We start from the raw sequence: 21,194 nt of genomic DNA, 5'->3' as shown, positions 1-21,194 counted from the left end.
GTTAGTGATTGGAAGTAAAAAAATCTTTGTATTGTGCTACCTTAATTTGAACGAAATTAGGGGGCCGTTCTCTGATGCTTATCGTACCTTGTCCTTTATAAAATTCTAAATCGATATAAACAATTCACCAAAGTTTCATAAGAATTGCTAGAAGCATTTTTGAGTTTTTGTCCCAAAACTGGAAAATTCCCCTTTTTTATAAATAAAATCCCTGTAACTTGGAAAAGTAAAATATAAAATTATTTAAAAACCAAAGGCAGCTTACTGACAACAGACAGACATACGGACGGACAGACAATGGTATACCATAATACCTCCTGTAAACGAGTGTATAAAAACAAATGCTTAATTATGTAAAATATTTAATCATGAACAGTATAAAAAAAACTTTTATGTAAAGCATAATTTCAGAACAGTTAGTATATATATCACAGTCACATTAGTGTAAAAGTTCAATTGACATGATTGAGGACAATTCTGTGTCTTTAATTTCTGATTTGAAACTTGTAATATCACCTATAGTATGAATTAAAATAAATTAAGTGAACTTTGTAGAACCTCCACACGATATAAGTTTTATTCCACAAAAAAGAGGGAACAAACTTTCTCATTAAAAAGTTTGTTGTAAAAAGTGGAAGATCGGGGGTGGGGTCTTTGGGGACGGTTATGGTTTGAAAAAGGATGTATGCCACATGGTCATTCATTGCCAACAAGTTGAAAATGAAATGCTTATCATGACATATATAATTATTTTTGTTTAAAAAAGTTCAAAAAGAATTTTGCTGAGATTCGCCAATTCTACATGTATAAGTATATCAGAAGCACAATGTTGATATTTTCCCCTAAAAAAAATATCATTTATCCACTTGTATAAGGGAAAGCATTGGTATCATTCCTACATGTACAATATACCCGTATCAGACTATCAATTACATTTTACAAGATAACAGATCATAAAATGCAATACATGTACAGCTTAGTTTGGCCAAATATTGTCGTTTATAGAGCAATTATCAAAAACTGACTTTTTTTTGTTATATAAATGGCAGAAATAGGATGAATCAATTTGGCACCTTCGGCATTTTCAGAATTTGTAACTGTCAGATTTTCTTCACCATCTTGCAACAAGATTTTTTTTTAATGATATTAGACAACTATTTGCAATTTACTAAAAAAATTTACTTGATGATATTTATATTGGTCGCGTTCAATATCATAGTAGCTTCACAGGGCTATGTAGATTTATGACTATTGAACATGCATCTAGCCTAGCTGCTACATAGATATTGCTAGCAGCTATGTAGCCACTACGATATTGAACACAACCCAGGTAACTCAGGTTATGGTTTGAGCTGTTTACAAAAAAGTGTGAAAAAAGAAGATAAAGGGACTAGAAACTCACCGAGGCCAATCAAATGATGGCTTGCAAATTTGATAAACATGATAAAACAACAACCCCTTTTTTGAATGAGGGTCTGAATGGGGTGAGGTCCATTAATGCTGTAATCAATTATTTATTAAGCCTTTTTTTCTCTTATCTTAACAATGTTTGAAATTATTTTCTATTCTTCATCATATTCATACTTAAGCATTAAAAAGTAGGATGATGTAGCACTCCATTATTCTCTAAATTTTTTTTTTGCAATAATATAATTGTCTATTCTTTGTTTTTTTTTGCCAATTTTTCTACAAAGTTTAATAAGCCCCATATTCTATTCTGTAAATCCCATCCAGACCCACATGCTTAGTAATAAATGAGTATTTAAACTACAATTTTTGATTTTCAAGTTAGCTACACTGTTGAATTTCTGTCTATAATAATAGCTTTGTTTCTACTTATAAACTTCTGACCAAGTATCACTGCTAGGCTATCTTTCAATTCCTGGCATTTCATTCTTCTTTCCTTTCCTTCTGGCTCAGCGTGGAACTGATGCATGCCTACCAAAAAGTATTCGCCATTTTCATTTTTAGCAACAACGGTGTCTTCTTCAATGTTTTGAGGTTTGTCGATGAAAGAAATATTTTTCTCATCGAATTGAAAAGTTACCCATCTTGTACCTCGCCAGAAAGCTAATTTTTTGATAGTTTCAACATTTACGCAATGTGTTGAGCAGGATCTTATGACTAAGTTTTCTAAAAATTGACATTCTGCCACCATCTTGATCAATGCCTCATCATAGTCTTTAAAATCACAGTAGACTTCAAATGTTTTCAGAGTTTGATTGAACTTGTTAACAATTGACTCCATAAGTTGCTCGTCAATTCTTGACCATTGAAGAAACGTTATCTTTGAAAGTGGACAGTCCAGAGTCAGCATGTTGCCCAACTCTATTGATGGTAATCGTGGCATCACATGACATTCAACATGGAAATCTGGATTGATGTCAGTAAGGCGTTTCCATGACAATGACTTGATGTTTGGAATCTGATATTCTGGTTTTCCCTTGGCATATGTGACAAATATTCTTATCAAACTAATCCTGTTAGATCTTCTTGAAGATGCCAAAGCTTCAAGCAGAGCATCAGACAACATTGTTGACCTCAGTCCTAATTTCTTCAGGTTTCCCAGATATTGTATGAGTTCTAGCACCATATTGCTGTCTGGTAGAATAGGTTGACGCTCTGACCACATCAGATTGGTATACGGCCAGAACAGATCAAGTTGTTCTAGTTCTTTCAGTTTAGTATTCTTCATCAAGGCTTTGAATATGTTTTGATCAGCTAGAAACATCGTCTCTGGGAAGAGTGGCCAACTTTTGATATCTAAATGTTTAATTCGAAAAGCATTCTGGATAAATGATAATAGAATATCCATGTCCTTTTTTTTCGGGGGTTTTCCTAAAAGATCTGATTCTGTTGTCATCTTGCCAACCACCAAAGTGAGCTTTTCGAGTCTGCATTGTTGACTAAGCTCTAATAATACTGAAGACCATTCGTTTAATTTCCCTAGATGGCCAAATACCTGAATCGTCAAAAACTGAAAATATTTACCAAACTTTTTAACCAGATGCTTGATTTTGTTTGGTACATTTCTGGTACAATTTCCAAAATATTTTGATCCATAATTAAGCACATCTCCATTTATCATTAACCTTTGTTCATGCCAAAGTTTTGGATGGTTGAAGGCTTCATACAAAACATGGCAGGCCATTGATGCATTATATCGTGATACAAGTGGAAGAAAATCATAAATATGAACAATTACTTCCATTGGGAGGTCTGTTATTAATAATAGCTTGAGATTCTCTTCTTCATTGATAACTGCTTCATTAGGGTTTTCACTGTCTGTACAATTTTCAGTAAAACTGCTGCTTTCTTCATCTTTTACATCATCAACATTGATATCATTACCATTGAGCGGTATTTCATTTTCTCCATCCATATTTTCCTGTAAAAGAAAGACAGCACTTTGTTAATCTCAAAAGATCCTTCAAACCAAAATAAGCATGAAAATGTGTGAGAATTGGCAGCATTGTATATATGTACATACACAGTCATACATTGATATCCATCAATACATGTACACATGTAGCTATATTGTAGCATTGCACCAGTTTGTTTTGCTCCAACTGCTAATGACTCATTTTCTATAAATCCATTGGATGTACGTGTAGGATGTGCATTTATTGATATTTTAGTCCAACCTCTTGTAGATACATGCCTTTTTTTTTGTACAAGTTGTTTTTTATTTGTTGTTACATGTATTAGCTTTAAAATAGCTTTCAGTTACCATGATAACTATGATATGTATGAGTACTCACAGATCTGTGTGTGTTTTAGGGGGAGTTTTCTTGTACTTTATAAGCCCCTTTAAACTGATTTCTATCGTTTGTTTTGATGATGTACTGTTCAACCACTACTATGTATTAAAGGGGGAGGGAAAGCTGTATATCAAATCTTATTTCTCATTTGAATTGTTTTATGTTTGTCCATTCAGTGCCTTTTAAAGCTTAATACAATGTATGTAGTATGACGATATGGGTTTTGCGCATTTTCGAAGGCAGGGCAGTGACCATTAACATTTGTTTGTTTCTACATCAGTTGATCTCTTCTGAATAGCTTTCTCATTGGCATTCAAATCACATCTTCTTATTTTTATATAGATTATCTTTGACAAATGATGATATGGTGTCCACCATTTTGTCAACAAGTGTTTGTGGTAGATTTTGTTATATATACCTAAATATGTTTTGTAATTTGGAAATTTTGGTGTTTATAAGTGGCAGATATTATGAAAGTTTGTGTGAAATATATTCACTTTTTTTTCTAAATGCATGTAATAGCCATTTGCATTTAGAGCTTATAGCATATTAAATGGATAGTTGTCTTCTGTTGAAACTATATTTTATAGTGGTTTTTTTCTAAAATTGTGATGTTGTTACACTATTATTTCAGATAAGTGATACAAAGACAAAGAAAGATAACTCAAATTTTATCCATTTTCTTATTGATACTGACAAGATAAGTATGTACTTGTTGGGTTAGCAAAATTTTGCAATATTGTTATTGTAATATCTGTAATATTCATTTGGTACTTTCTTATTCATTTTGGTATTTAATCATATTAACCCTTTTGGTTATTAGCTATACTTGTGTAACCGGATGTTGTTAGCTTGTCTGATGTGAACAATAAATGTGATACTTTATTGGTGTTATTAATTTGGTTAAATCCAGTAGTTTGATGACCATCAACAATCAATACATTACAATTTGGCGACGAGGATAATCGAGGATAACAAAAGATGGCAGAAGCACGTCCAATATTGTCTGATGTTGGTTTAATTCCATTTTTTGACGTTGGCAATGACATTAATCCGTTGGGACAAAGATGGACACGCTGGCTTCGATCATTTAACTTGTATGCAACAGGTAAAGGAGTTGTAGAGGCACAACAGAAAAAAGCATTATTGTTACACAGTGCTGGAATGGAAGTACAAGATGTGTATTATACCCTGGTGGAACGAGACCCGGGTAAACATGAAACAGTTTATGAAGTTGCTGTAGAAATTTTAAACAATCACTTTACACCGCAAGTAAATAACTCTTTTCAAAGGAACCAATTCCGGGCAATGGAACAAAAACCCCAAGAAACAATTGAACAATTTATAACTAGGTTACGACAAAAGGCAATTTATTGCAATTTTGGTAATGTAGACGAAGCTATTTGCGACCAAGTAATAGACAAATGTAGTTCAAAGAGATTGAGAAGGAAATTTTTAGAAAGGCACAATGTTACCTTACAGCAATTGCGTGAAACTGCACAGGCAATGGAAGCTGCAGAGAAACAGGCAACTTCGATAGAACAACCAATTGAATCTGTCAACAAAGTTTCAACTTATGCAAGTAAGAAACAAAATCAAAATAAATCAGAGTTTAAACAAATATCATGCTATGCATGTGGGTTTTCTGGACATTACAAAACAGACCCAAAATGCCCAGCAAAAGGGAAGAAATGCAGATTATGCCAAAATGAAGGACATTTTGAAAAATGTTGCAAGTCGAAGAAAAAAATTTCAAAGAATCACTATTCAAGAAAAACAAATGTGCGACATGTTGAGTCTGCAGATGATACATGCAGTGAACCAGATTACGAAAACGAAGATGATGATAATGCATTTACAGTACATGGGAATCAAGGCAAAGTCAGCAAATTTACAGTTAATGTTGGAGGTATAGATGTTCCTGTGGTGATTGATTCTGGTGCAACTGTAAACATTATAGATAGGACACTTTGGGAACACTTAAAGAAGAATAAGATTAAGTGCGAGTCTAAGACATCGTCTAAGAATTTGTACGCTTATGGTAGTAACAAGCCACTTACTATAGCAGGCAGTTTTAATACAAATGTTTGTGTGAACGACCGCTGTGTTTCAGCTGATTTTTTCGTGATTGAGGAAGACGGCCAGGCATTACTTGGACATAAGACGTCAATAGAACTTGGTGTATTGAAAATAGAGACAAATGTTAACACAGTGACTGATAATGTGGTGAAAACTAACTATACAAGTAAATTTCCAAAGGTATTTTCAGGTGTGGGAAAATAAGTAGACTTTCAATTGAAAATTCCTATAGACAAAAGCATTCAACCTGTCATTCAGCCATTACGTCGTATACCGTATCATTTGCGAGGAAAATTAGAAGAAAAACTGAATGAACTTGTAGAACAGGACATTATTGAAGCCGTTAATGGACCAAGTCAGTGGACATCGCCAATTGTGGTTGTACCAAAGAAGAATGGTGATATACGCATATGTGTTGACATGAGGCGCGCAAATTTAGCAGTCATGCGTGAAAGATATCCAATTCCAACTGTAGATGAGGTAATTCAAGATTTGAATCAAAGTAAAGTCTTCTCAAAGTTAGATATTAAACTTGCGTACCATCAAATTTAACTGACACCTGAGTCCAGACAGATAACTTGCTTCATGACACATAAAGGAATATTCCGATATAAAAGGCTTATGTTTGGAATAAACTGCGCCCCAGAGATGTATAACAAAGTAATGAGTCAGGTATTTCAAGGACTTGAAGGAGTAAGAAACATTTTTGATGATGTTGTTGTGTATGGCTCTACTTCTAATGAGCATAATGACAGACTCGATGCTGTTCTTCAAAGATTAGAGGAAAGAGGACTGACGCTTAATATTGACAAGTGTAAATTCAACATGGCAAACATTGAGTTTATGGGTCACATGTTATCAGAATATGGGATTGGTGTGTCTCAGTCTAAAGTTGAAGCAATTGTAAATGCTAGAAGGCCAGAATCAGTTTCTGAGATCAGGAGTTTTCTAGGGTTAGTTAATTTTGTTGGTCGTTTCATACCAAATCTAGCAACTGTAGTAGAACCACTACACCGTTTGCTCCACAAAGAGACAAAATTTCAATGGGGACCAGAACAAAATGATTCTTTTGAAAAATTGAAAAAAGGTCTGGTGGATGCGTCTAATTTAAGCTATTTCAGCTTGAAAGCGAAAACTCAAGTAATTGCAGATGCCAGCCCTGTAGGCTTAGGTGCTGTTCTAGTACAGAAACAGAATGATGAGTACAAAGTCATATGCTATGCAAGCAGAAGTCTCACAACTATCGAAAGGAAGTATTCACAAACAGAAAAAGAGGCGTTAGGGTTAGTATGGGCCTGTGAAAGGTTCCATATGTATTTACTGGGTCATGATTTTGAGTTGCTAACAGATCATCGTCCGTTGGAATTTATATTTTCGCCTAAGTCTAAACCATGTGCTCGAGTTGAAAGGTGGATGCTTAGAATGCAACCTTTTAAATATGTTGTGAAATATATTCCAGGATCACAGAATATTGCAGATTCTCTATCACGGTTGTTAGTGGTACCGAAAAATGAATCAAAACAAGGAGAAATAAATCAAGCTGAGGAGTATATACGTTTTGTTGCATCTGAATCTACACCAAACGCTGTAAAGATTGAAGATGTGGATAAAATGTCACTTAATGACAAAGAATTACAAAATATTAGAAATTGTTTGTTAAATGGAAGATGGCAAGACTTGCTAAACAAACAGTATTTAACAGTGAAACAGGAACTTAGTTCTATAGGTCATATTGTTCTTCGTGGAACAAGACTTATTATACCGACTGAATTGAGGAATCAGATACTGAAGTTAGGACACGAGGGACATCCTGGAATTGTTTTAATGAAACAAAGATTAAGATCAAAAGTTTGGTGGCCAAACATGGACAAGAGTATTGAAGAGTATTGTAAGTCTTGTTATGGGTGCCAGCTTGTCGCAAACCTAGAGAAACCAGAACCGATGATACGAACGTCTCTTCCGTCTAAACCGTGGGAACAGATATCAGCAGATTTTTTAGGACCGTTGCCGTCTGGAGAATATCTATTTACCGTTGTTGATTACTATTCAAGATGGTTGGAAGTGACAATTATGAGTAAAAGCACAAGCGCAGACCGTGTAATTGATGCTCTAGACAAAATGTTTACTATACATGGTTTACCTATTTCGATCGCAACTGACAATGGACCTCAATTTATTAGTGACACTTTTAAAAACTACTTGGTTCAAAATGGTATTGTTCATAGAAGAATTACACCCTTATGGCCAGCCGCCAACGGGGAAATAGAGCGTCAGAACCGTTCATTGCTGAAGCGCATGCGTATTGCAAATGCTGAGAAAAAGAACTTGAGTACTGAAATACAAACGTATTTGAAGATGTACAGGTCGACACCTCATTGTACTACAGGTGTAAGCCCAGCTGAATTGTTATTTAATAGAACGCTTCGCAAAAAACTACCTGATATTCAGATCCGTTCACATGACGACACTGAAGTGCGTGACCGAGATAGTCAAAGGAAGGAGAAAGGAAAACTATATGCGGACACAAGAAGGAATGCAACAACAAATGATTTGAAAGCAGGAGATTCTGTTTTAGTGAAACAAAATAGAGGAAATAAATTGTCTACAACCTTTAATCTGAAACCATTCACACTGCTGGAAAAGCATGGAAATAGTGTTGTTGTTCAAAATGATGATGGTGATACATATAAGAGAAATGTCACACATATTAAAAGATTCATTGAAAGGAAATCTAGTGAAAATCAAAATGTCAATAGTGAAAATGTCAATAATGAAAATCAAAATGTCAATAGTGAAAATCAAAATGTCAATAGTGAAAATCAAAATGTCAATAGTGAAAATCAAAATGTCAATAGTGGAAATGTCAATAGTGAAAATCAAAATGTCTATAGTGAAAATCAAAATGTCTATAGTGAAAATCAAAATGTATATAGTGAAATTCAAAATCAAAATATATCTAGTGAGAATCAAAATGTGTTAAAAGGAAATCAGAATGGTGGAATTAATGATAAAGCTCAGTCTAACAAATTGATGAAATCCGTCCCAAGTCTAGAGCCGTCCAAACCGTCTAGACCAACTCGTGACCGGAAACTACCATCCAGATACAAAGATTTTGTTTTAAACAATTGAGACAATTGTCTACTTGGGTTTATAGACAGTTAATTGAGATGACAATTTTTTATTGTTTTTTTGTTAAATCAAATTCTAGTCAAGAATTTAGTATTATGAACTTTAAAGTATTTTCATACATTTACTTGATACTCAGGTTAATCATGTTAATTTTGATATTTTAAAAAGACAAACTTTACATTTTCAGTAAATTTTTGCTGGTTAAGTTTTGAAAGATTATACTTAAAAGCTAGATTTTGGAAATCTAAAAGAACAAGGAAATAAAGATTTTTTTTTAGTAAAAGGGGAGAAATGTAATATCTGTAATATTCATTTGGTACTTTCTTATTCATTTTGGTATTTAATCATATTAACCCTTTTGGTTATTAGCTATACTTGTGTAACCGGATGTTGTTAGCTTGTCTGATGTGAACAATAAATGTGATACTTTATTGGTGTTATTAATTTGGTTAAATCCAGTAGTTTGATGACCATCAACAATCAATACATTACAGTTATGTCTGTATTTAAATGATAATATATGGATATTACTCTTTCATCTGCATACACCTACTTCATATGTATATATGTTAGGTCATGCTTTAGTTTATTATTGTTCGTTAAATTTATTGTACTATTATGCCTCATGTGAGGCCTTTAGTGAAATAAAAAGTTTCAAGTTTCATGTTAAGACCATAAGTAAGACTAAATCAAAATCTGTCTTCATCCTTCTAACTTTAGGACATGTAGTTTTAGGTCTTTTTAGTCAAGGTTCATAGATAAGAAGGTCTTGGAAGGGAAAAAAAGGGGGAGTCTGTACTTTGAATCCTTTATTTTTAATGCCAGTTTTCTCTATTCTTCAGTTATTTTGTCAATTTTATAATATAATAGTACAAGAATCATGCAAATAAAAGATATCAAGGCCTACAAGCTCATAATTAGTATACCAAAAGAAAAAAGAAGAGAACTTAGACACAGAAAAGTCGCTAAAATTGTAACCCTTAAAAATCTGGTCGCGCGCTAAATCCTCCATGGAAATTTTCAAAAGTTGGCAGGTCTGGATAACATGGATAAGGAATTAGGATGAAGGTTGGTACTTTCATGTATTAAAACATTTAAACCCGCAATTATTAGCACCTATCCAAACAGTGATATTGTTTGCCTTAAATTAGTGGAGAATAAAGGCTTTTTCCCCTGGAGAAGAATCCCAATTTGTAAAAAAAATGGCTTAAAATTATTCCCAAAAAGACGACTTTTTTCCCAAACAGAGCAGTCTCAGTAGTAATTATGCATGAATACAAACTGGAAACATTCATTTTTACATTTTTCATGACTAAAAGGACTATATATGCAAATTTTAGGGTCTACATGTATTTGTGTATTATCACTGACAATAAGGGGTCTTTATTTCAAATGAGGGTTCTTGAAAGGGGTCTGCAAATTTAAGTTCCGGTCAAATTCATAGTTTTTTATAAATTTCCCAATTTGATAAAAATGACGCATATTTTCCCCCCCCAAACAAAGGGTAGAGGCAGTTTTGAAAAGCCAACAATATCACTGCCTAATTCAGGAATCTGCGCTAGCTGATGTTCAGTATTTGTTGTTTGTTGATGTGGTTCATAAGTGTTTCTCGTTTTTTTTTATATAGATTAGACTGTTGGTTTTCCTGTTTGAATGGTGTTGCACTTGTCATTATTGAGACTCTTTATAGCTAGGGGTTCAGTGTGAGCAAGGGATCCTGTTGAAGGCACTACTTTGACCTATAATGGTTTACTTTTTACAAATTGTGACTTGGATGGAGAGCTGTTTCATTGGCACACATGCCATGCATACCACATGTTCATATCATGCTTATAAATGTTTTATATGTTCTAACTATGGTACATGTACATGTACATTGAACTATCATGTCTATACCATTATATTAATATGTTGTATATGTTTACTTTTTTTCTCTTATTATTATTTTTTACTTATATTGTATATGAGGGTCTCGGGGAAGATTAGTAATTGTAACTAACTGTGTTTACTCTCTTTGAATAAAGAATTTATTATAAATTATATAAATGTTATATGTATGTATTGGATTTTTGTCTCAGAGATGTACACTCCCCATCTCTAAATACATTGCATATATTTTTTCAAAACCTTCATTAAAACTTTACTGAACATTTTAAAAGTTAATTTTATTAAAATACATTTTTTTGTAAGTAATGTTATACATGTTATAAGTGTGCATACATGTACATGACTTAATTAATGCACCCAAAGTTTACAACATATAATATCTCTAGAGTCAAGAAGATACAATGTATCAATCCCAGCGCTTCCAAAAATAATCCTGAATAAATAGAAGATTCAAGTTTATTTCTCTCTTCCTTTTACATGTTTTAAAAGCTTTTCTGATAGTAGGATAATTTTGAAGGCGTTTCATAAGACTTGATTTTTTTGTTGATTCTGATGAGTTAGTAAGCCTGCATACATCCCCCCCCCCCCCCCCCCCCCATAGTATAATGTCAGAATGTGTGCAATTATAACCAGGTGCTCCGCAGGGCGCAGCTTTATACGACCGCAGAGGTCGAACCCTGAACAGTTAGGGCAAGTATGGACAAAACATTCAAGCGTGATACAGCTCTGAATTTGGATTGTGATCAAATTTTTGACATTACATGGTTTTTTTTTACACAAAACAAATGTCAAGATTTTACAAATCAATTAAAGATTTCTTCTTCAAACTTTTTAAATCTAAAATTAAATAGTTGACACAGCATGTAGGTTTCTGACACAGAATGAATGTGGTCTAATGAACCATTTGAGCAATTCACTATGCTGTTGAATATTAATCCTCTCAAAAAAATGTTTGAAGAAATTTTCTTTTTATTTATGAAATCTGAAATGAGAAAAATTTAAACCCCCCCCCCCCCCCTTTTTTTTTCACATCCCCGCTTCCCTTTTTCCAAAACTGATATTAATTCAAATTTCTAATGGAGTTTGCAACAATAACTACTCTTTTAAATACATCATAAAATATTAAAATGTAAAATAAAGTGTTTGTTATCACTGAATGGTAAAGATTGGTTGGTAGTAAAAGTGAATATACATTGTTTATTGTATAAAACAATAAAAAAAACTTCATCAGCAACATTTTATATTGGCAAATTTCCAATGAAGTTATTTACATAAAGTTATTGGCAAATCAAAATAGAAAATGACATCATAGTCATGTCTGGCAAATGTCCAACATACATTATCTAAAAACATTTTAGATAAGATAAGGAAAAAAAGCTTCATCAGCAACATTTTATATTGGCAAATTTCCAATGAAGTTATTTACATAAAGTTATTGGCAAATAAAAATAGAAAATGACATCATAGTCATGTCTGGCAAATTTCCAACATATATTATCAACTACTATTATATACAAAGAAAGATAACTCCAATTGAAAATTAATTGCTATTGCACAATATTGTGCAATTAGATATTTCTTGCTATTGTGCAATACTGTGCAATTGAAAATTTCTTGCTATTGCACAATACTTGATATGGAATCCTGATTTGGACCAACTTGAAAACTGGGCCCATAATCAAAAATCAAAGTACATATTTAGATAAAGCATATCAAATAAGCCCAAGAATTTAATTTTTGTTAAAATCAAACTTAGTTTAATTTTGGACCCTTTGGACCTTAATGTAGACCAATTTGAAAACTGGACCAAAAATTAAGAATCTACATACACAGTTAGATTTGGCATATCAAAGAACCCCAATTATTCAATTTTTGATGAAAACAAACAAAGTTTAATTTTGGACCCCAATTTGGACTAACTTGAAAACTAGGCCAATAATTAAAAATCTAAGTACATTTTTAGATTCAGCATATCAAAGAACCCTAAGGATTTAATTTTTGTTAAAATCAAACTAAGTTTAATTTTGGACCCTTTGGACCTTAATGTAGACCAATTTGAAAACAGGACCAAAAATTAAGAATCTACATACATAGTTAGATTCGGCATATCAAAGAACCCCAATTATTCAATTTTTGATGAAATCACACAAAGTTCAATTTAGGACCCTTTGGGCCCCTTATTCCTAAACTGTTAGGACCAAAACTCCCAAAATCAAACCCAACCTTCCTTTTATGGTCATAAACCTTGTGTTTAAATTTCATAGATTTCTATATACTTATACTAAAGTTATGGTGCAAAAACCAAGAATAATGCTTATTTGGGCCCTTTTTTGGCCCTTAATTCCTAAACTGTTGGAACCAAAACTCCCAAAATCAATCCCAACCTTCCTTTTGTGGTCATAAACCTTGTGTCAAAATTTCATAGATTTCTATTCACTTTTACTAAAGTTATAGTGCGAAAACCAAGAAAATGCTTATTTGGGCCCTTTTTGGCCCCTAATTCATAAAATGTTGGGACCAAAACTCCCAAAATCAATCCCAACCTTCCTTTTGTGGTCATAAACCTTGTGTTAAAATTTCATTGATTTCTATTCACTTTTACTAAAGTTAGAGTGCGAAAACTTAAAAGTATTCGGACGACGACGACGCCAACGTGATAGCAATATACGACCAAAAAATTAAAATTTTTGCGGTCGTATAAAAAGGTAGAAAAGGAAAAAAGCTACATTTCCATAAAACTTGAATTTAATATAGTTTTTGAGGTTAATTTTTCATTGTTATTTACTTGTGAGCATGCATGCAAATGATCTTAAAATGGTCTATAAAACATGAAAACTGTATCATGGAGCATTAAAAGAATATTGATTTTAATCAGAAACCTGTTTAAGACTAAGAATGCATAGTTTAATTTAAGGTATCTTATTCCATTGTATTTTTTTCTCATGGATGATTAAAGTATTTAACCGTATAAAAATTATTTAAAATAAAAAGGGAATGTGTCCATGAGACACATAATGCCCCCGCTTGCATATCATATAACCAGATGCTCCGCAGGGCGCAGCTTTATACGACCGCAGAGGTTGAACCCTGAACGGTTGGGGCAAGTATGGACACAACATTCAAGCTGGATTCAGCTCTAAATTTGGATTGTGATTAAATAGTTGACAAAGCATAGGTTTCTGACACAGAATGAATGTGGTCTAATGAACTTAAAAAAAATATGTTTGCCTTTGAACAATTCACTATGCTGTTGAATATTAATCCTCTCAAAAAAATGTTTGAAGAAATTTTCTTTTTATTTATGAAATCTGAAATGAAAAAAATTGACCCCCAAATATTTTTTTCACATCCCCCTTTCCCTTATTTCAAAACTGATCTCAATTCAAATTTCTAATGAAGTTTGCAACAATAACTACTCATTTAAATACATCATAAAATATTAAAATGTAAAAAAAGTGCTTGTTATTACTAAATGGTAAAGATTGTTTTAATCTATCAGTTGGTAGTAAAAGTGAATATACATTGTATATTGTATAAAACAATGATTTAAGTTGATTCAACTACTATTCTGGACAAAGAAAGATAACTCCAATTGAAATCCAATTGGAATTTCTTGCTATTGCACAATATTTTGCAATTATATATTTCTTGCTATTGTGCAATACTGTGCAATTGAAAATATTTGCTATTGCACAATACTGTGCAATTGAAGATTTCTTGCTATTGCACAATACTGTGCAATTGAAGATTTCTTGCTATTGCTGAATACTGTGCAATTGAAAATTTCTTGCTATTGCACAATACTTAATATAATAATTTTGGATCCTGATTTGGACCAACTTGAAAACTGAGCCTATAATCAAAAATCTAAGTACATGTTTAGATTCAGCATATCAAAGAGTCCCAAGAATTCAATTTTTGTTAAAATCAAAATTAGTTTAATTTTGGACCCTTTGGACTTTAATGTAGACCAATTTTAAAACGGGACCAAAAATTAAGAATCTACATACACAGTTAGATTTGGCATATCAACAAACCCCAATTATTCAATTTTTGATGAAATCAAACAAAGTTTAATTTTGGACCCCGATTTGGACCAACTTGAAAACTGGGCCAATAATAAAAAATCTAAGTACATTTTTAGATTCAGCATATCAAAGATCCCCAAGGATTCAATTTTTGTTAAAATCAAACCAAGTTTAATTTTGGACCCTTTGGACCTTAATGTAGACCAATTTGAAAACGGGACCAAAAATTAAGAATCTACATACACAGTTAGATTCGGCATATCAAAGAACCCCAATTATTCAATTTTTGATGAAATCAAACAAAGTTTAATTTTGGACCCTTTGGGCCCTTTATTCCTAAACTGTTGGGACCAAAACTCTCAAAACCAATACCAACCTTCCTTTTGTGGTCATAAACATTGTGTTTAAATTTCATTGATTTCTATTTACTTAAACTAAAGTTATTGTGCAAAAACCAAGGTTATAATGCTTATTTGGGCCCTTTTTTGGCCCCTAATTCCTAAACTGTTGGAACCAAAACTCCCAAAATCAATCCCAACCTTTCTTTAGTGGTCATAAACCTTGTGTCAAAATTTCATAGATTTCTATTAACTTCAACTAAAGTTATAGTGCGAAAACCAAGAAAATGCTTATTTGGGCCCTTTTTGGCCCCTAATTCCTAAAATGTTGGGACCAAAACTCCCAAAATCAATCCCAACCTTCCTTTTGTGGTCATAAACCTTGTGTTTAAATTTCATAGATTTCTATTCACTTTTACTAAAGTTAGAGTGCGAAAACTAAAAGTATTCGGACGCAGGACGCAGGACGACGACGACGACGCAGACGCCAACGTGATAGCAATATACGACGAAAAATTTTTCAAATTTTGCGGTCGTATAAAAATTATGCAGTTCTATGGAGTTTCTTTAGAAGTAATGTTATTAGATTTTGACTTGAATTACTAGGAGAGTTGAACTCTTATAATGCATCTCTTCGGCTCTACTGTTTTCTGTGAAAATATTTAGAATAGAAATTGAGATGTTACTTTTTTTTTAACTTGCATTAATTATATTGAAATGTCAGGAAAAAAGAACCCAGGTTTATATCTATATATATACTCACTTTCTTTTCAATTGTTTCTACCCTCTTAACATCTCTGCCTTAATTTTTTTCTTTTTAGGCCACACCAATTTAATTTCTTGTTCTACGGATTTTTGGACTCCAAAATTTGGGGCGAGCGAGCGATTTGAAAATTTTAATAAAAAAATATTTATTTTGCAAATTTTTGAGGCGAAGCTGGAAAAGTAAAGGCGAGCGATTATATTTTTTTCTTGTAAACATAAAATAGTAGGTTTTGAAAATATTACAACTTGATTTATCACTTGTACTTTGACATTTCTTTAATTTCTGAAGTATTTTTTCCCTGTTCACCAAGAAATAATTAAATCTGGTCTATGTATGTGTGACTGACAATGAGACAATTCTCCATCCAAGTCATAATCAGTTTGGGGGCAACCCCTTAAAGTTATAAATATCCCTTTTACATGTTTTATGAGGGATCAATATGAGTTATAATATATTTGTTTGTACAACAGGGCTAATATTTGCTCAAAGAACTATATATCTATCTGGTTTTTAATGGTCAAAACACATCCAAACTTTTTTTGTAATATTCCTGGACTTTATAACCATGTTAACACATTTTACTTTAACAGTTTCAGAATATTATTCAAAATAAGTGGACCCCTCTTTTAGAAAAATTTGTTTAAAATATGGTGTAACTCTCCTCTTTTTGAGTACAAAATTCTAAGTTTTCAAAGGTTTTGAAGAACTATACAAATCCTTGGTATTTTTATTTTCTTTTCTACATCAGTAAAATGACCCCTTGTCTGAGGGAGGGTTGTTCTCAACCTGATAATAACAAACACAGGTCAAAGTACGCCCTTTACACAGGGTTTTTGATACAGACCAAACAGCAAGCTAAAAAAGACCCCAAAATTATTAGCGTATACAATTCGAACCAACGATCCAAATTATATATCCGAACGGGAAATTACCAATGAACAACATCAACAAACGATAACTGCTGAACGACAGGCCCCTGAATCAATCAGGGCAGGTGCATAAACATGCAGCGGCTATTGATAGTTTTGTTTCGCCAGCATACAATATAATTGCAGTTGAAGGAAAATCCTTCAGAAGTTCTTTGTATTTTATTCTAAGAACAAACATTTTTTTTTATAGGAAATATAAGTAAGGGGGAAAGAAACCATTTTTTTAATTCTTTACAGGTATTTCCGCTGTTATAAATTTATGTCGGAGCACTCCCACCTTTGGATAAATAGGTTTCATGCTAAAACAAATATTTTCACAGATTTTTACAGTGTGGTGGGGTGCTTTTATGTTTAAAATCGTTATATACAGGTTAGACTGTGATTTTAAAACAAATGTTGATATCTTTTTATAATATTTACACCCAAAAAAACAGTGCAGGAAATGAACACGATTTCATTTCCGGATGCGGGAAGCGGGAATATAAAAAAAATAAAAAAATTCTGTTTTGAAAAAAATAGGTGCGGGCGGGTCCGTCGACCAACAATGACCAAGGAATCAAATTGGTGTGGCCTTATAATTATATTTTCAGCTTTGTTGTAGTGTCAATGTTCACTACATTGTGTATGTGTGACTGTAAGCCATTAGAAGTACATGTAGTATATATATCAAATGTACATTTGTGTTTGTAACATGCAGTTACAGTTTTTTAAGGTACATGTACAATGTAGGTATACATGATATACAGATGATTAAATCCCAGTTTTCGTCATCAGAAATCACAAATTACACTTATCATTTCTTATTTATGGAACTAATAAATAATGAGGTCCTAGATTTAAGTAGCAATTCTATGTTCCTAGATTATCGTGCTTATAAATTCTAGGGCTGGGGACTGTGTGGATGATACAATATTATTCTGATTTTATATTATTAATACTACTAATACAATCTCATGAATGTATATGTTACAAATAATTATTGTTCAGTAATAAAAGGCAGAGTCAGTATAAATGAATACAAAGGGGGATAACTATAGGTTCATATCAAATATTCCTAAACTTATTAATTATCTTCATACAATATGTCTATGTCAATAAAGAATATTTGTTCTCAGATCTTTTGCTGTACAGGTTCTTATTTCAAATAAAGAAGCAAGCTAGAATAAAGATATTCACTGAGTTCAGATAAAAATAGCATGTCATGGTTTGACATTTATCATGTTTATGATTACCAAGATAAATGAATCATCTTAATCATGTTAATGTAATTTGCTCAAGTTATGAAACTAACAAAATATATTTAAGAATAGAGGGGTCTCACTAATTAGCGACAAGAAGCGTCAAGAAACAACAAGAAGAATAATTTTAGCGACAAGAAAACATTTTTTTTTATTAAATATAAAAAAATATGCATTTATTTTTTTTCTACACGGGCAGAAATAAATTGAACAAATAAAATATAAAATATTATTTCCTTTGTAACAGTACAATTCATTGTTCTTGATAGGAACAACATTAGATGTGGCTTCACCCTAAGGTAAACACAGTACACACAATGTGGAACATCAAATGAGACAAACGAGGCGTGTGTCCCTTTTTTTTTATTGCTACAATGACATCCAATTGACATAATAACTTTCTTGTCGCTAAAATTGATTCAAAATTGTTTTCTTTTGCATATTCTTTTAATATTTATTTGAAATAAGTAATTTTAACCAAAAAAAAATGTTTTCTTGTCCCCATATAGTTTCTTGACGCTTCTTGTCGCTAAAATTATTCTTCTTGTCGCTAATTAGTGAGACCGGAATAAAGAGATGTTACAAGTGGAAGCAAGTTAACTCGTACCAACGGAAACTCGTACCATCTTAACTCGTACCAAAAAAGTTAACTCGTACCAACGTTAAGTCGTACCACTGGGAAGTCGTACCATTAAAAATATATTAAAACATACGATTGTTTTGTGGTGTTTTTTCTTTCTTAAATTAATAGAAAAAAAAGTTGAATTGGGCCATTTAAAAACAAGAGGCTGTCACAACGACAGCAAACCGGATTTATTAACATTTATTTGTGTCCTGGCTATATCACAAGAACCATTACTGATGAATGGTGAAAGTGAAAATCGTCAATATCAAATTTGACCTCCATTTTGTCATCAGTATCAACATATTAAAATTTGAAAAGCTTAGATTGAATGGTTCATGAGTAAATGCAACAACCTGAATGGAAACGCCATTTTACGATCTTTCAAGAACCATAACACCTGAACGGTAAAAGTCAAAATCGTCATTATTGAACTTGACCTCTATTTTGTCATCAGTAACAACATATTAAAATTTCAAAAGCTTTGGTTGAATGGTTCATGAGAAAATGCACGGACACGAAGGGAAAAACCATTTTTCAATCTTTCAAGAACCATAACTCCTGAACGGTAAAAGTCAAAATCGTCATTATTGAACTTGACCTCCATTTTGTCATCAGTAACAGCATATTAAAATTTCGGAAGCTTTGGTAGAACAGTTCATGCATAAATGCACGGACACGACTGGAAACTCCATTTTTCAATCTTTCAAGAACCATAACTCCTGAACGGTAAAAGTCAAATTCGTCATTATTGAACTTGACCTCCATTCTTTCATTAGTAACAACATATTTAAATTTGGGAAGCTTTGGTAGAACAGTTCATGCGTAAATGCAAGGACAACTCCATTTTTCAATCTTTCAAGAACCATAACTCCTGAACGGTAAAAGTCAAAATCGCCATTATTGAACTTGACCTTTGTATAGTTGTCAGTAATAACATATTAAAATTTTAAAAGCTTTGGTTGAACGGTTCATGAGTTAATGCACGGACAACATTTGATTGCCGCCCGCCCGCCCGCCCGCCCGCCCGCCCGCCCGCCCGCCGTACATCACCAAATCAATAACCGACATTTTTGTCACAAAAATCCGGTTAAAAATGAGGATTTTTACTTTTTGTGGTATATTTTTATATTAGTTAAGTTTAAAATTATAACACAGGTGTTATAAAATGCAGGATAGTCAGGGCTAGTGCTTCTTGAATGTTTATTTTTATATATGTAACAATAGTGCCAATTATTATGTAACAATAGTGCCAGTTATCTTTGAAAACATTATTGTATTAATGTAATACCATGTGAAATCTTAAATGTAGAAGGATGATATATATCGATATAGATGTGAATAAAACATAAGGTGTATGTGTATCTCTTGAGTAAAAAATAATATAAAAGTACCCAAATCTATTCAATGTAACCGATTTGGAATGATTAAAAATTAAATCCAATGGTTATCAGTATAAGTTTAAAAAAGAATGATTCAAGGGAGACAACAAATCAAATCTGCCAAGGTATTGTCTATATCTAATACACATGGAACATAAGCTACAGATTGGTCATTGTACTTTCAAATTATATACATTTTACAGACTTTATTCATAATTAAACACCAATCAAATGCATTTAAATAAGTTGGTACGAGTTAGCAGTGGTACGAGTTTACATTGGTACGAGTTTTTTTTAGTGGTACGAGTTGACGTTGGTACGAGTTTACATTGGTACGGGTTAACTATAATTCTTACAAGTCCTGCCAGTTCAGTTTTGGCATATTTTGACAAAGAATCACAAACAATCTAGAGTATTTTATGATGTGCATTTTTACAAAACATGATTCACAATTATGACTGTTTGCCACAAGAACCGAAAAACACAAAATAGAATTTACAACTCTGCAAACTATTACTATCAAATGTATCAAAATATTCTGAATGCAGGCCAGCACACAAAACTCCTTATCGCAATCATGATTGTGCATCGACTTATGTATGAATTCAGTAAAACACTTACATAGATGAATTAACCTAATGACAGCTACTCGTTTGAGCGCATATTCTTCTTCTAACGTGCGTAATCACTAAATATAGACATTCTTTACATTCTTTCCTGTCGATTTGTTTATGTAATTGGTCAAAATAAAGTTTAAATGCAGACCAGTAATGAGTATCTATGCAATCACTGATCTGACCATGTAGATATTCTAAAAGATTATCCGGACAAGTACGTTAAAAATCCGGATATCATAAATTTTGCTGATAATAAATTGATACAATAAACTACACTTTGACTGATTTATATATCTGATTTTGCTAATAATTTTTATTGTCAAAAGATCTTAGTGTCAGATTCTCAGTCTACTGGGAATCAGTATTAAAAAAATACTTCAAAATTATAATCAATTCTAAAAAAAATTGAGGAACTAAA

The 21,194-nt window shown here is 32.5% G+C and overlaps 1 protein-coding gene across 3 annotated transcripts; it reads right to left on the bottom strand.

Annotated features, from left to right (window-relative positions):
- Positions 1 to 349: 349 nt before the first annotated feature.
- On the bottom strand, positions 350 to 20,918 carry LOC139485711 (F-box/LRR-repeat protein 21-like). 3 transcript variants are annotated; one of them, XM_071270356.1, is made up of 3 exons: positions 20,781 to 20,910; positions 15,730 to 15,872; positions 350 to 3,388 (listed from the first exon to the last, which is right to left on the bottom strand). In XM_071270356.1, exon 3 carries the CDS (start codon positions 3,380 to 3,382, stop codon positions 1,793 to 1,795), a length of 1,590 nt encoding a protein of 529 aa, XP_071126457.1. In that variant the 5' UTR covers positions 3,383 to 3,388; positions 15,730 to 15,872; positions 20,781 to 20,910; the 3' UTR covers positions 350 to 1,792. The 3 variants fall into 3 exon arrangements, with proteins under 3 accessions (XP_071126457.1, XP_071126455.1, XP_071126456.1); XM_071270354.1 differs by lacking the exon at positions 15,730 to 15,872 and having other exon boundaries at positions 350 to 3,390; positions 20,785 to 20,918; XM_071270355.1 differs by lacking the exon at positions 15,730 to 15,872 and having other exon boundaries at positions 20,781 to 20,879.
- Positions 20,919 to 21,194: the final 276 nt, after the last annotated feature.

Source organism: Mytilus edulis, chromosome 8 (assembly GCF_963676685.1).
Source record: "Mytilus edulis chromosome 8, xbMytEdul2.2, whole genome shotgun sequence".
Classification (NCBI taxonomy): domain Eukaryota; kingdom Metazoa; phylum Mollusca; class Bivalvia; order Mytilida; family Mytilidae; genus Mytilus; species Mytilus edulis.
This window is presented reverse-complemented; position numbering and strand designations above follow the sequence as displayed.